This window comes from Platalea leucorodia (assembly GCF_965183815.1).
Source record: "Platalea leucorodia genome assembly, chromosome: 7".
Lineage (NCBI taxonomy): Eukaryota > Metazoa > Chordata > Aves > Pelecaniformes > Threskiornithidae > Platalea > Platalea leucorodia.
Genome location: NC_138829.1, coordinates 38383181 through 38398407, shown reverse-complemented (window position 1 = coordinate 38398407; position 15227 = coordinate 38383181). Strand labels below are relative to the sequence as shown.

The 15227-nt window shown below is 39.7% G+C and overlaps 2 protein-coding genes across 2 annotated transcripts in view; one reads left to right on the top strand and one right to left on the bottom strand.

Moving 5' to 3' along the window:
- The first annotated feature begins 49 nt into the window (after positions 1-49).
- ATP6V1D (ATPase H+ transporting V1 subunit D) lies at positions 50-10618 on the top strand. The gene is made up of 9 exons (XM_082318811.1): positions 50-184; positions 3031-3148; positions 4288-4367; positions 5770-5837; positions 6564-6608; positions 7076-7179; positions 7612-7678; positions 9135-9213; positions 9849-10618. Exons 1-9 carry the CDS (start codon positions 144-146, stop codon positions 9988-9990), a joined length of 744 nt encoding a protein of 247 aa, XP_082174937.1. The 5' UTR covers positions 50-143; the 3' UTR covers positions 9991-10618.
- Positions 10619-10767: 149 nt separating this feature from the next.
- PALS1 (protein associated with LIN7 1, MAGUK p55 family member) overlaps positions 10768-15227 on the bottom strand; it is a 61120-nt gene continuing 56660 nt past the window's right edge. The window contains exon 14 of the mRNA XM_082318812.1: positions 10768-14639. Within this exon, the coding sequence (XP_082174938.1) occupies positions 14463-14639 (177 nt within the window). The 3' untranslated portion in view covers positions 10768-14462. The remainder of the gene's footprint in view (positions 14640-15227) is intronic.

The window sequence follows — 15227 nt, the reverse complement described above, 5'->3', positions numbered from 1 at the left end:
TCCGGGTGCTCTCTCCGCCGGGGCGCCGCCTCGCGCGGGGGCGGGGACAGCGGGGCCGCGTCACGTGAGGGCGGCGGCGGTGACAGCGGTGACAGCCGGAGCGGGCCCCGCCGCCCCGCGCCCCGCCAGCCCCCGCCGCCACCATGTCGGGCAAGGACCGCATCGAGATCTTCCCCTCGCGGATGTGAGTGTCCGCCGGGCCGGGCCGGGCCGGGCCGGGCCGGGCGTGAGGGCGGGCTGAGGGGGCGCAGCGGGCCGGCCGCCGCCCCTGCCTCCGCCGCGCCGGCTGAGGGGCGAGCGGCTCCTGGGCCACCCCCGCGCGGCCCCGGCGGGGTGAGCGGGCCCCGGGCGGCGGCCCGGCCTGGCTCGTGCCCCGAGCGCGGCCGCGGGGGCGGGCTGGCGCCGAGGCGGGAGCGGCGGGGGCTGGGGCCGAGCCCGGGGCAGCCCTGGGGGGCGCCGAGGCGGGGGCGCGCTGGGCTCCCCTTCCCGTCTGGGCTCCGGCGCTGGAAGTCGTTTTGTTGGTGGCGCGTCGGCTGCTGCCCCCGGTGCCCTGCGCCTGCGAGGGGGGTCTGCCTCCGGGCCTTGTGCACAGCGCCTTGATGAGCACCTGAAGGCTGCAGTTGGATCTTCGCTTCACTTGCCCTTTTCAGGCTCAGCGTGGGCTCTGTCGCCCATCGGAGGGCTATTGCAGGGCCCAGCACCAAGAAGCCAGCGGCTTCCAGTGGGGGGGGGCTACTTAAAATCATGCAATTGCACAAACCTGTATTTTTAAAAGAGCAATTGGCAGAATATATGTATAAGAAAAAATGCACAAATCGAACCATAGCTTAGCTTCGCTTCGCTTTTCAACAGAAAATACTGCTGTACAAGAGGGTGGCCATAAAGTGTTAAAAAAGAATAAGGAAGTAAAATGCGTGAAGTGCAGTGGACAGTCAAGTAATTTTCCAGATCCTGACAGCAAACTATTTGTCATGAAATCAGATGTCTCCTGACGAGGCTTAGAAAGTTGCCAACATTGGAACGAACGCAAGCAATTGAAACTGATCTACTAATAAAATTGCTGTTTTAATAGTGCTGTTCAGTTTCTCTTCGGAACCCCCCGGACTGAAAAACTCTGCCCTAAGGTGAAAGGCTGTTTCAGATCTTCTTGCATAAAATCGGGTTGGTGCCTGGATGTAGTCTTTATAAAAAGGTGCCTTGCAGGACAGAAAACCTCAAATGTAAAATAATAATTATTCTCATGCAGGAGCCCAGGACATATGAAATAAGTTTATATAGAAAGATTAATACATTGCATGGTAAAGGTTGTGTTTTGAAACTTAGTTCAGAAATAAATTATTGCATATACTTAGTCACTGGTCTCACTCCTGCTCTTCAGTAGTGCTCTTTTCATTCAGTTTACATGTTCAAAGAGGAGGCAGGTCAATCACTTTTAAAAGGTATCTGGTTTTGTGGGCTGATATGTCATTGTGGCAAGAAGATGATGATGCACAAAGGCTTAATATATACAAGCCCTGTTTCAAATGAGGTGATAGACCAATAATGTGGCTGATGTTTTGATAGGAATGTAAGTTAGGATGGTAAAATAAAGATGGCCTGCCTCTGCAACAGTTGTTGTTTTTTTTTTTGTTAACTGACAGAACAGAATTTCACCAGGTTTGGGCTTTTTTTGTTTTGCTTTTTTATTTTTATGAGTGGCTTGCTGGTATGAGCCTCTTCTGTACTGGATATGGTCAATTACAGAAGCTGCTCAGTCTCCTTGACAGTAAACAAGACTTTGTTTAATGGGCTCTCAGAGCCTGTGAAATCTTGCTTGAACTAGAAGGTCAGCCAGTCTCTGGCAGGTGGTGAACAGAGCAAACAAGTTAGTTCAAGGTAGTGACAGAGACCTGCTTGTTGTGAAAGTAAAGCTGCCTTTTTACTCTTTGACTTTGTTGTTTTGGTTTTTTTTTTCTTAATCATAAACGTTCAGAAAGTATTTGTGCTTTTCAGTTATAAGTATTTGGTAGCTTTTAATGGAGCTATTCTCATCACATGCCAGTAGATGTGGAAAGTAATGGATTCCATTCTGTACATAGAATCTTAATAATTATGCTTACATTTTCCAAGGTCAGAGAGGAAGTGTATAAGGCTTCTCTTCACATAGAGTTGACTTGAGTATTGACCTTTGTGTGTAGTGGCTGCATGTACAAAGTGGTAGCTTAAGTTAGCACGGCTTGCGGTTTTTGTAGTGTAGCTCCTGCTATTCTAGTTAACTTAAATCAAAAAGATTCTTGAAATTACAATATGCTTCCCAGCAGAGAGGGAAGCAAGGTTTGGATTCTTCTTCAGTTCCTAATTCTGTGTGAGAAACCTGTAAGGGTGCTACTGGAAGTAAAGGATATACAATGCTACAGCTAGCTTACCAATAACCCTTTTCAACTGATGCTACTTCTGATTGTCTTAAATAGCTTGTAAATCTCCTGTGCAGCATATGAAGATACGGAATCATTGTACTTTCTGACTTTCTTTAAACCAGAATATACGACTGCTGTATCTTGTTGCTCTGTGAAATCAGAACACAGCAACAACAGTTATGATCACATGAAGTATTTGCTGTGTTGTCTGATTTTGAGAAGATGACATAGCAGTAAAAGAGCTTAAAAGCAGTACCAGTGTCACACTGGTGGTGGGCTTTTGGGGTAGTTTGATTTCTGGTGCATTTCTGGTAATTTATAAGTCATCAAGAAAAATGAAAACTTACTTCCTATTATGGAAGTGCTGAAAAATGACGTGTCAATTTTCCATGATCTTTGACTTCGCAGATAATAATCTTGTAATTCTCATTAATGATGGGGATCAATATAATAAATTCCTATGTAAATGGGAATATAAAATTCTATCCTGAAGTGGCCATCCTGTTTTACTGCATTGGTGTTTCTTGATTGCTTCATAGTTTCAGTCATGCCCATGTCAGAAAACTTTGTGTAAGTTTTTTCCTAGTCTCTTCGGACGACGCAGGACATTTTTATTTATTCCTCTGTTTAACAGGGCTCAGACCATCATGAAGGCTCGTTTGAAAGGAGCCCAAACAGGTCGTAACCTCTTGAAGAAAAAATCTGATGCTTTGACACTTCGATTCAGGCAGATCCTTAAGAAAATTATTGAGGTAGGTAAATTAGAATTTTCCTCTGTTTGGCTCACCTTATTTGAAATCTGTCTGTTCTATCAGTTGTGCATTCCTGTTCTGCTAACTTCATTAGGTAGGCTGGAATGTAGGACAACTTTGTGGATAACCTGTTTTTTGTGAGTGAGGCTACTGAGGACAGATGAGCAGAATTATGTTTTTTCTGGCTGCAATGATATAGAAATTTTGTAAGAGTTAATATTCTTCACCTCTTTCCAGCCAGTCCTAGGCTCTGCTTTCTTTTGTGTCCCAAATTTCCTATCATCTCTTCTACACTACAGGGAATTTGCTCTGATGCTGCCAAATACTTTAGGAGTAGATTTAACATGTTCTATATCCCCATTTCTGTTGCTTTTTCTGGCTTGAGAGGATACTGCAGATCTATAATGTTTCCTGCATGAGTAGGTAGACTGGAAAGCACAAGTTTTGTCCAGATGGAATTTGTTCCTTTACGAAGAAACACCGAGTCCTGCTTCTTCCTTTGCAACATGAATGACAAATCTAAGATACTCAGTAGAGCCTAACGTGGCTTGCTCGGTTCTACCATACTAGATGGGTTTTAGTTGCACTGTTTTGGCTGCAGCTGCTATGATATCCATGGTTAGCAGTAGCGCTTTGTAGACAAGCTCTGGGCACTCTGTATCTTGTTTCCTATAGACTAATGCACAAAGGCTCTTGCTTCTTCTCAATAGCATGCTTTTTAGCTATAAGGGCTTCAAATGTGTAAAAATTGGGAAAAAATGGAGTAGGAGGCGAGTTCAGCTTCACAAAGCTGAATATGAAAATTCACAAATATGAAGTAAGAGTGTTTTCTTACTGAGCCGCTTTATTGTTGTGATTTAACCCCCATGTAGTAGAATTTTAGGATTATGCAGACAGACAAGTCTTTTGCCGGTTCTGTGAGTTCTGCACTGGGTCAGTGAAACAGCTGAAATGTTTCTTCTTTTGCCAGTCACCTGGGAATTACAATTTGCAGTTTGAGAGTAAGCTACAAATACAGGACTTTCTCACTCTCTTACATTTCTCATTCTTCTCTTTATGCTGTTATTTATTTATCCTGAAAAAGGAGTAATGATGTGCCTTGTATTTGCTGCCCTTTTTTTTTTCTTTTTTTTAAACAGACTAAGATGCTGATGGGTGAGGTGATGAGAGAAGCTGCCTTTTCACTTGCTGAGGCAAAGTTTACAGCAGGAGATTTCAGGTGAGGATTGCTGATCTTGTGGATGTCCTGCCCATGGGAAAGAGCGATCAACAACTTGTTGATTTCTCTTTTGGAAAAAAAGTAAAAATCTTAAATGCGCTTTAAAAAGGAAAAAAAAAAGACAGTGGACAAGGTGGGACAGGATGAACTGAATTCCATTAGGTAAAGGTGGGAGACATCACTGCAGGAGAGAAATAATTTGCATGATGAAAATGTATACTCCATTGGAAGCTAAACAAAGTGGAAAGATTAACAGAATTTACTTTTATGTTCAAATCCTTGATTTGGGAAGGTGTTGCTTTTTGCAGCTTAGAATCTAAAATGTAGGGAAACAAGAATTTAGAGCAGACTATTAGACTACTTATTATATTGATCTTTCTTGTGAATTTGAGGGTCAGATGTAATGTGTGTTGTTTTCTCACAGTAAGTCATACAGAAATTTTACTAATTGTTCTAACCTCCTGTCTCATTGACCTCTTGGCTCACTAGGGCTAGTGAGGGCTGTATGTGAGAGGGGAAACAAATCTTTTTCCTCCAGTAGGATATTTTTAAGTTGTATTTTAATAAATTACACTTCTAACTAGGGTGTTTGTGTAATTCATTCAAATGTGCGTAGATCTTGTGGAATAAAGTTGGGGAAGTATTAATGATTCAGCTGATGGTACTAGCAATTAATGGGGAAGAACTAAGTGATCAGACACAGTAGTAATCTGTGTGCTGCTGGAGAAAAGTCTTTTTGCCCTTTCATTTGGATATGGTGCTGTTTCCTGTCCTAACCAGTCGCAGTGTTTAGCTATAAACAATAGTCAGATTCCACCCTGTAAGCAAACTGTACTTGAATAGAAGAGTTGGCTATGGTGACCTGTTCTTGGAAGACCTTAAGACACTTTAGAATTCTTCAAGATGAATTGTTGTACAAGCTTAAGTTTGTTAATATCATAGAGTTAGTGGGTAAACAAACTCATAGATGTTCTGAAAGAACAAACATACAAATTCAAATGAACAAAATGTTGTGGCCTTGGCCTGCATTAAAGCTTTGAAATTCCTTCACTTTTATTGGGGAAAAAAGTCTCACAGGTTGATTAGACTCAATGTTATTAAAATATTTTAAAGCAATTTGCCGGATAACTGCCTAGTTTTTAGCTGTGCTTTCTATACTTGGTCTAAGACGTTTCTAAAGTTACATTTCACAGACTCTGCATCTTTTACATTTCCAGACATTGCTAGAAACCTATTTCTTTCAAAGCTTCTGCATTAGCTTCGAAGTCTCTGCAGTGAACCAAGCTGAAAACAATTTCCAAATCTTTACGGCTGTTTGATAACTACTTCATCTTGTATATAATGATGACTTAATGAACCACTTCAGCTTTCCTGATTAAGATGTATGTTTTCTTCCTTACAGTACCACCGTGATCCAAAATGTGAACAAAGCTCAAGTCAAGATCAGAGCTAAAAAAGACAATGTAGCAGGTGACTCTTTTCCAGACTACGAGTATTTCAAATCTTAAGGGAATTGTGGGAGGAGACTCTGAAATACACAGGAATGTATCCAAACACAGTCTCCTCCTCTTTATTTCTCCTGTTCATCTAACAGTAGGAACACTTGTAATTTGCTGTTTTTTTCACATACAGCATATAATTTTTATATTTAGTTATTTACCTCTCATAAAATTAAACGAGTGTGCGTAAACTGCAGTTAAATTTCTAGATCTTCGGACAAAGCATAACTTCCGTAGAGCTTTACTGAAAAATAGATCAGGAAATTAAGTATCAAAAACTAAACAAGTTTCAGGAAATTAAACATCACTAATTGTCTATGAAGAAAACAAGAAAGATAAATCAGGATTGAATGCTTAAAATATTCCTTAAGCACAGGGAATACATTATTAACCAGAAACATAATAAAACTGAACACTGAACAAACCAGAATACTTCCCTGAATTTTTCATGTGTCTAGATCTCTGTGATCTCAGTACAATTCTGAAGTTCCATATTAAGATGTTAGAACCAGCATGACTTAACGGTTCCAAGCTATGTAGAAAGATTTTTGGAAACAAAGCTTCTGAGCTTACATAATGTATTAGAAGCAAATGGGGTAAAAGTGAGTTGTACTTAATAAATCTATAACTATATATAATTATATGATATAACCTAATCTTTATGTCTCTTACACACATTCTTGTTCACTTTTGTCAGGTGTAACCTTGCCAGTTTTTGAGCATTACCAGGAAGGAGGGGACAGTAAGTACAAAACAAGTATTTTCTATCTTGTACTTACGGCTATTCTATGCTAACACAAAAATACTTGTCATGTCACGTCTTGCTGATAAGTCAGTTTACATCATAAGCATAGGTGTACTTACTTCCTCTATGATGCTTTGTCCTGTTCTTGTGACATGGAGAGATTATTAGGGACTAGAGTGGATTTTAATTTCCTAAATAAGTGAGCTTTGCAGATGAGGAGAAGGCTTGTCTTGAATTACCAGGTTTTGAGACTGGTAGGTCTTACTGTGGACATGCACAACAACGATCTGTAGTAACGTAAACCACTAAAAAGACAATTTGTTAATGGGCAATGACTTTAGCTTGTCACTTGTTGAGCTGTCTGTATCCCTGTAGTTTGTCAAGTACTAATTTTTATCTAGTAAGAAAACACCGTAGTAGCAATAGCAACAAATATGATTTGATGATTTTTTTTTTTCCCCCAGGCTATGAGCTGACTGGCTTGGCCAGAGGTGGAGAACAGCTGGCTAAGCTGAAGAGGAACTATGCCAAAGCGGTGGAGCTGCTTGTGGAACTGGCCTCCTTACAGGTTGGTGGGAGGAAAAAAAGAAGGGGATCGTTGGTTTCTCACTGTTCTGAAATGAAAGTAATGTAGTCTCAGTGATTGTAGCTTAATACTTTGAGCTGTACTATACTCCTTTAGTCCCGGTGCTGTACAAAGTTTGAAAACCTTTTCCAGCCATAAAACAGAGTTATATTACCGCTTCAAAGAAGTCCTTATTCCTTAATGCTAAGAAGAAACTTTCTTTGGGGAATTGGTATCTGTAACTGCTAACGCGCAGTGTTCAGCATGCTACTGACATTAGTAGAAAAAATTCTGCTTCTATCAAGAACGTAGTCTGTAAAGCTGCATTACAGACTTGGCTTTGGCTTTCAAGTGCTATTTGGTTTGGTGTATAGAATTGATGGAAATGCTGAATTTGTCTTGTTATGTATTAATTATTTAATCCCATTCCATCAGACATCCTTTGTTACTTTGGATGAAGCCATTAAAATAACAAACAGACGTGTGAATGCAATTGAACATGGTGAGTATTCTTCCATTTGGGATGCATAATATTTTTCTGTCTCCATGCAAGATGAGGAGCAGGGTCATAGAAACCACTCTTCTTTTGACTGCTTTCTTGTTAGTAGGATTTCTAACCAGTTCAAGAACTCTTCAGAAAGCATTGCAATGAAGCATATTGCAAGTAAGAACAAAAATTAAAAGCCCAGTAGAATGGACTGGTGTACACAGAGATAAATGAATATGCAAACGTGGGAAACTAATCAGGAAGTTGTACTGAGAACCTATAGAACAAAGATTTCACGAACACCTTCTGGAGTCTCTGCTAGTGACTTCGACTTATCTGGTCAAGTCTCTTGACTAGAAACAAAAGACAGGATGTTTCTATGTGTTAAGATGTTCTAACAGCTAGCATAATAGCTTTTAAAACTGTAATGGTGGTGTCCAGTGGAGAGCTGGTGAGTTTTTTTGTTGGTTTTGGATGGGATCGCAGAGTAAGCATCTAGAGAGAAATCTTGGTAACCTATTCAGGTTTGTGTTACAGGAAATGGAACAGTCCTAATGTCAATACTCTGGTATTTTTCTTTCATCTGAATTCCTTATCCTTCACGTTCTTGTTTGTAAATTTGTTTCTTGCAATTTCTTAAGTACTACCTATGCACAGTATTGCTGCAGTATCCAGGGTGCTTTGATTATTTCAAGTTCCCGAGTTGTTGATAGCTTGGATTTAATCATCTTTGTATGTAAGCAATAACTTATTTCAGTACCTGATTCTAAACCGTTCTTTTCAGTACTTTTTTTCATAGACTTGTTCCTTTGAATGTGCAGGCCTTATCTGTAGCTTATCACTCTGCAAATTTGACTGTAGAAAAGGTTTCCTCTGCAGCTTTCCACATAACTTTGGTAGTGCTGATAACAGCTTTCTCTTTTTGAAAAGTGATTCTGACACATAGCTTGCCTAGTTGGATGTTAAAGCTTTGTTTAATGTCTTACCGCTTCCCTTGTGTTATATTTGAATATTTGTTTTCATGATGGCTTTTTCAAACCGAGATCATAATTCTGTGAGTAAAAGTGCTGTATTGAACAGAAGTTTCTGAAACAATGTAATAGAAGAACATAGTTTTAATTCAAATCTTGCCCACCTCTTGCAGGATTTTTTTTAACCACTTCCATGGGGAAGAAGGACCTTAACAAATAATCAGGGATCAGTGCTTACCGATTCCATTGCATCTTTCAAAAGAACGTGCTATGGGAGATTCTGTGATGTTCAGAGTCCTAGTTTAGTTCTGGACTTACTGAAGAAAACAATTTTGTGTACTTGTCCATAATGAAAGAGAGAACCTTCCATGAAAGACATGTAAATTTCCCCTAGCCAAAAGAATTACTGGATTGACTTTAAACAACCATCTGTGCGGTGCATTAGATAACTTCCTGGCTAATATAACAGTGGTCCAACTTCCTTATTTCTATTTTTTTAGTGATTATTCCCAGGATTGAGCGTACTCTTTCTTACATCATCACAGAATTGGATGAACGAGAACGAGAGGAATTCTACAGGTAGATATCTAAAACAAGACTAGACCGATCTCTTTTCCTCAAATAGACCACTCCTCAGAAGGGACTTACGGTAACTATTCACCGTATCTGGCAGCAAACACTGTTAAGCATGACCTGGTTCTTACTGCACATTGAGTTTCCAGAGGTGGGCGCGTGGAGATCTGCAATTATTTGTCTGAAAGTTACAAATGAATCCCTACCACTAGGTTGTACATAGCTGTCATTATCATTCATCCAGAGGGAATGACGGGATACAGTACACTGAGGTGTTCTGCTTTAAGGACACCTCTGCCATAGAGGTCGGTGTTCTGGGCTACCTGAAGCAAAAATGTCAAACCTGAAATGAATTAAAGGAGAATTAACTTCATTAAAGACAAGCAGAGTAGTATAATACAGTGTTTAAGGTCAAGAATATAATTTATAGTTTGGATGAAGAAATGAGTTAATCTGCAGAGATGAAGTTTTTCAACGGCAGCAGCTAGCAATAAAAGCCTTTTGCCATTTGTTACAGTTTTCGTTTTCTGGGGAACTTCTCCAGGCAGCTTTATCATATCCAAGTTGTATGGCATCTTTGCTGCTAGCCTGTTTTATGAAAACATATTTGTTTCACGGATAAACCACATTTCTCTTCACAGGTTAAAGAAGATCCAGGAAAAGAAAAAAGTATTGAAAGAAAAATCTGAGAAAGAACGGGAGCTGCGGAGGGCTGCTGGTGGGGAACGTGAACCAGCCAATCTCTTAGCAGAAGAGAAGGATGAAGACCTTCTCTTTGAGTAACCCAGCACAGTAGTTGTATATGGAGCAGGGGACCCAGAATACAGAACATCCATTTGCAATATAATTCAGGACATATTGCCTCAATGATACTTAGGTGGCTTCTCAGTTGGTGTGTAAGTCTTGAGTTGAATGGATTGTGGATTTCTCCTGGGAGATTAGAAACCTAGGAACTTGACTGCAGCATAGGAGGAAAAGGAGAGATGAGTCAGGTGCTTTACTATCAGGAAAGCCTTCTATTGCATGTTCAGCCTGTTTCTTCACTTAGTAGGAAGGACTGTCCATAGCTGTGGTTTTTGCAGGATGGCTCTGGATTTGCCTAGTCTTTAATTGCTCCCCTTCCTAGCCCAAGCAGAGGAAAATGTTATTTAGGGAGGGAGATGCATGTAATGTTCTTTACTGCTGAAGTATTAACATTCAATTTGCCTAAGGCAGGTCTTCGCACAGCTGAACTCAAATGTCAGTAAAGGCAACTCTAGCTTTCTAACCTGTTGATGAAATCCACAGTCTTCTGTGATTTATTTTTGTTGCACGATTGTTACCATTGGCCTCAAACATCTACAGTTTTCATTAGAGGTTCTGCCAACTTGTGTACTGTCTGTGCTAGAAACAAGTAAAAATTTTAAGCGTTCAGTATCTGGTGTCTGGCTCAAGTTGCTAGAAGATGGTGGTCTTAAAAGCTTGTCATGTTGATTTCAAAATAAAAACCTTCGCTTCATCCCCTGCCCCCAACTTAGAATCCGCACTGGGCACATCGCTTTTGAGCCTGTGCCCACATTCACTTGACCTTTACTGCTTTAGATAAGTAACCAAGGAGAAGTGGCTCCCTCCTGACACAAACACATAGAAACTCTTCTCAACTATCCAGCTACACGTTGCTCCCAATCTTCATTGCAACCAGTAGGCTGGCAAGCAAAGCAGGGTTGAATGTACAGTAGTCCATCCTTGCTGTGATTCTTCACATCCTTTGCAGATCAGGGGAGTCTGGGAGAATGGCTGATAAGCAGGCTCTCACTGAATGCTACTCAGTTTGCAAGGCTGTTTTCCTAAAGACATTGGTTTGCAACTGGCAAACTGAACACATGCCATTAGCAGTAATACTAGCTCATTGTTTCTAGTACTACTAGTCTCTTCAAGGTAAGCATCTTGTTTTAAACATGACCCAGCACTTAACTGCAGATGCAGGGTAAGTGCAAGGAAGTGAATTTCTACTAACGCCTTTAAAAAGTAATTTTATAATTGTACGAAGCACAAGGCCACTTCTTTTCTCTTTTGAAGCTGAAGGCAGCACAGCTGAATAATAAGTCCATACTCTGTTGTAAGATGCAGGTCCAGCTTGAAAGAGAGAAACTGTCGATCTGAGGACGTGTTGTTACCTCTCCCACTGGACACATGGTGTCAGAAGGAACAGAGAACGTCTTCTAGGGCACTGATGGGTCACAGCATCTTTCACACATTCAGCAAAATGGCAGAAAGAAGACTCCCAAGATCCACTACAAGAAGTAAAATTGTACAGTGATTTACTTTAAATCTAGAAATATTTTACATTTTTACATTAGTGTGCAGTTCATGATGTCTCAAAATACAGAGTGCAGATACATGTATAAAAGTACAATGTGGGGCTAACCACAGGTCTCAGTGAAGTTACCTTAATCATTTAAGGCATGAAACCCCCCTATCTTATATTTTAAAAAGTCACATATAATTACATTCAAAAATTCTTTTATGCAATTCAGCTAATATTTATTTTTAATTAAATCTGGACTGGTAAAAATGCCGATACCCTCATTTCAGTCTGTTACAGCTCGCTACAAAGCCTGGGATAAGGATGAAGAGTTTCACCACTGAAGTTTGCATAGTCTCTTTTACTCTCAAGGGAATTAACACACATTCTTCATGGCAGAATAATTTCTTAGACAAGGTAGTTTCTGGTCCAAACTGGCAGCAGATGGACAGCCAGGTACATTTCTCAGTGCTGCTCAAGCCTTTCCTTTAAGCAGGAGACAAAGCTAACATTGGTTATAAACTATAGCACCTCCCTACATGGATGTCAGCGAGTACTGTGTGCCTTGGGAATTAAGAGAGTAGAGCTGAACTTCAAGCAACATTCTTTAAGTCTACATTCAAAAGCTTATTTGTATAAAAACAGCTTCTGTACACCATCGCAGAAAAACTGGGGAGACAAACATTAATCAAATACATTAATGGCATGATTTACTGTGACTGACACTGCCTGTGAACACTGAATACCTAAGGGGGTTCAGCAACCATCTTGAGCTGATTCTGACTGCAAGAATGTGGACAGTACCTATGTAGCTGAGCTAGGTTACCCTCAACGAACACATTTTACTTTCCACCTTCTTGTCCGACTATGAAATAGTCAATATCAAAAAGCCTAATTGATCTACAATCATCTTTCTTAAAAAAAAAAGGGTAGAATTGATACATATTTTGTCATCTATGAAACACTGACTATCCAATATACCTGAACATTGTAGTTGTCATAAACTATAGATTAAACTGAGAACGTGCCTGCAATGTGAGGCAAAAAGCAATTATTTTGAATATCCAGCCCTTGGGCCAACAGCTAGCACATTATTATTTCTAACACTGAATTGAACTAAAGATATTAAAGTTTCCAACCCCTTTTCTTTCTGAAGGGTCATTACTTATCCCCACTAATTGCTTAATTGCTTTTCAGCCCTAAATACTAATTAAACCAGCAAATAATTTTGCTTTATAACAAGACAGGAATGCACTCTATACTTCCATTTCTCCATACAAAAAAATGTACTGAATGTTAGTTCAGTAACTAGGATAGTTATCTGACAATTTCTTTATATCTGCTGTATACTTTGAGCTCTCTATTTAACTATGGGTGTGAATTTGTTCCATTAACATTTGAAGAACGACTATATGCAAGACAGAATGGAAAAAATCAACTACTTTTTCATCCTTCAACATCAGACAGGAGTGAACTACACATTGACGGAACTCCAGTGTTTTACCTGTGGGAACAAAGAAACACTATTGCTAAAATTAAGAGAGATCACAGTCAAGGTTCTTTGTGCTACCCAAAACCAAAACAGCCAAGATACTATTATTCAGTTAGCTTCAGCGATAGAACAGCCCTACTGCAGATGCATAGCCTTAGTAGTTAAACCTTCACAGCTCAGAATCATTTGAGGACGCGGAGATGTTCTGATCTGCTTTGCAGAACACGCTAGGATACAGAGTTTGCCTTTTGTTCACTTGTTTCAAGTTTTTTTGTTTGTTTTAACCATTAGAAATATTCCCCTTTCTTGTGACTTCTCAGTCAGTTACCAGTGTTGTACACATACTTTCACTGCAGTACTGAGCAAATGCAGGACAATGTGTTGGCTAGTGAATTACAATACTCATTTATAACACAGTAGCTACATTCAGCTATTTTAATTCCAGTTAGTTATCCATTAGACCAACAGCCACAAGATGAACCATTTGCAGAGATTAAAAAACCCCACTATCTTCCAATGTTCAGCACATTAGTCTATTTTAGTCAGTATTCTGTTATAAAACATGAGAACTTAAGCTGACTTTTAAGCAGCATGTCTTATAACTATATAATTTTCACAAAAATATAACCTCTGCCTTTCTAAATATCTCTACAGATCTGTGGAAAACAGCGGCTCCAATCAGTCAATATGTTTTAAAGAAAATTCCATAAAAATATCGCATCTAAAAGATCAATACAATATTCATCTTTGATTGGACCTAAAATTAATGTGCAGTCAAATCTGATTTAAAAAGTCTGACTAAAAAGACACAAGGATTGAAATATTTACATTATACACATTTTCCAATTACAGTGCTATTAGAAAGTGGAATGTTTGAGAATTAAAACATTAACTCAAGCCTCACAGGGCAGCTCCAGACTAGAGCGGCATCTTCATTCTGTGTATTTTTTGAAGAGGAGAGAATTCTCATTAATATTAACGTTTTTCATGTGTAGATTATTTCTCTGCCCAATGATCTGTAGAATTATGCTCCTGAACTACCATCATGTCCCACAAAGTCATTAAGTTAAGTGTTAAATAACATTCATATTTATAACTATGTGACAGCATGGACTATATATACACACACACACACTTAAAATCTTTGATTTCATAAGGGTGATTCTAGGTAAAAAAAGGTGGATTTATGTATAAAAGTAGTTGCTAGAAAAATCTATCTAAAGCTTTAGAATATAGTACTGACAAGGTCTCCATTTCTAGACCACAGAGAAAGAAAATCTGGACAATCTTCAGATCAGTTAAATTGGCTCACAAGCTGATTAGCGTATTTTTTCAATAATACGCAATTTCACTGGCAAAGGATGCAGCCACTGAGGTCTAGAGCTCGCACGCGTTTATACTAGAATTGGGCAGACCTACACACCATCTCCTTGGAAAGATTACTAGGCTGAAGTCCATTTGTCCCTTGGAATTGCTCTCTCATCGTAGCCAGGTAGAGGGCACCCACTGGGGTTCTGTGTCAAGTTTGTTTATTAACCGAAGTAACTCCTGATACGCCTTATCAAGATCAGAATTCACAATTGCTGTATCGAAGTAGTGGCCATTGTTCTGTTCCATTTCCCTCGTCTTCTCTATGATTTCTCTCAGCTCTTCCGGCTGCAATCAAAACCAGAGAATTAGTGTATGCATGTAGGCCTCTCCCCCACAGCAACAGATTAGGGAAAGGTAACAACTCGACTCAGTCTTTTACACAGATTTTCATGGTATTGCTACCAGCTACTGAAAAGTTTACAATAACATTGAACCACGATACGTATTTGAAAGCTAAGGGCACTCAAGACAATCCTTTCTGATTGGCCATAAGTGGCAAACCAGAAAATAACTGCCCCAGACTGAAGTAAACAAAGATGATCTAACACTGCTCATTTTATGACATTCATCTTACTGAGGCTTTTAAATCATGTTTCTGAAAAATAAGTTAGGTTGCTAGACCGATTACCCTTCTGAAAAAGACTGGAGATGGCAGAGATAGCGTGAGAATAAGTTTGAATGGTGTAGAACAAGACAACATTCCTCTGAACAAACACCAAACAGCCAAAGGCAACAGCTATCATTGAAATATTTTCACCAATAAACAGCACTGAGAACCACAGTGAGAGCTATACATTTAAGTCTATCGCATCACCATAGCATCAGGTAAATGACATTGCAGAAAAATGGAAAACATGATTCGGGAGCTGGAAG

What these genes read in the sequence shown, in the direction of transcription:
- ATP6V1D (XM_082318811.1), top strand. Translation starts at nt 144, where the DNA reads ATGTCGGGCAAGGACCGCATCGAGATCTTCCCCTCGCGGAT. An exon ending in TTACCAGGAAGGAGGGGACA is followed by an intron (nt 6,609 to 7,075) that starts GTAAGTACAAAA and finishes TTTTTCCCCCAG; the next exon opens with GCTATGAGCTGACTGGCTTG. An exon ending in TGGAACTGGCCTCCTTACAG is followed by an intron (nt 7,180 to 7,611) that starts GTTGGTGGGAGG and finishes CCATTCCATCAG; the next exon opens with ACATCCTTTGTTACTTTGGA.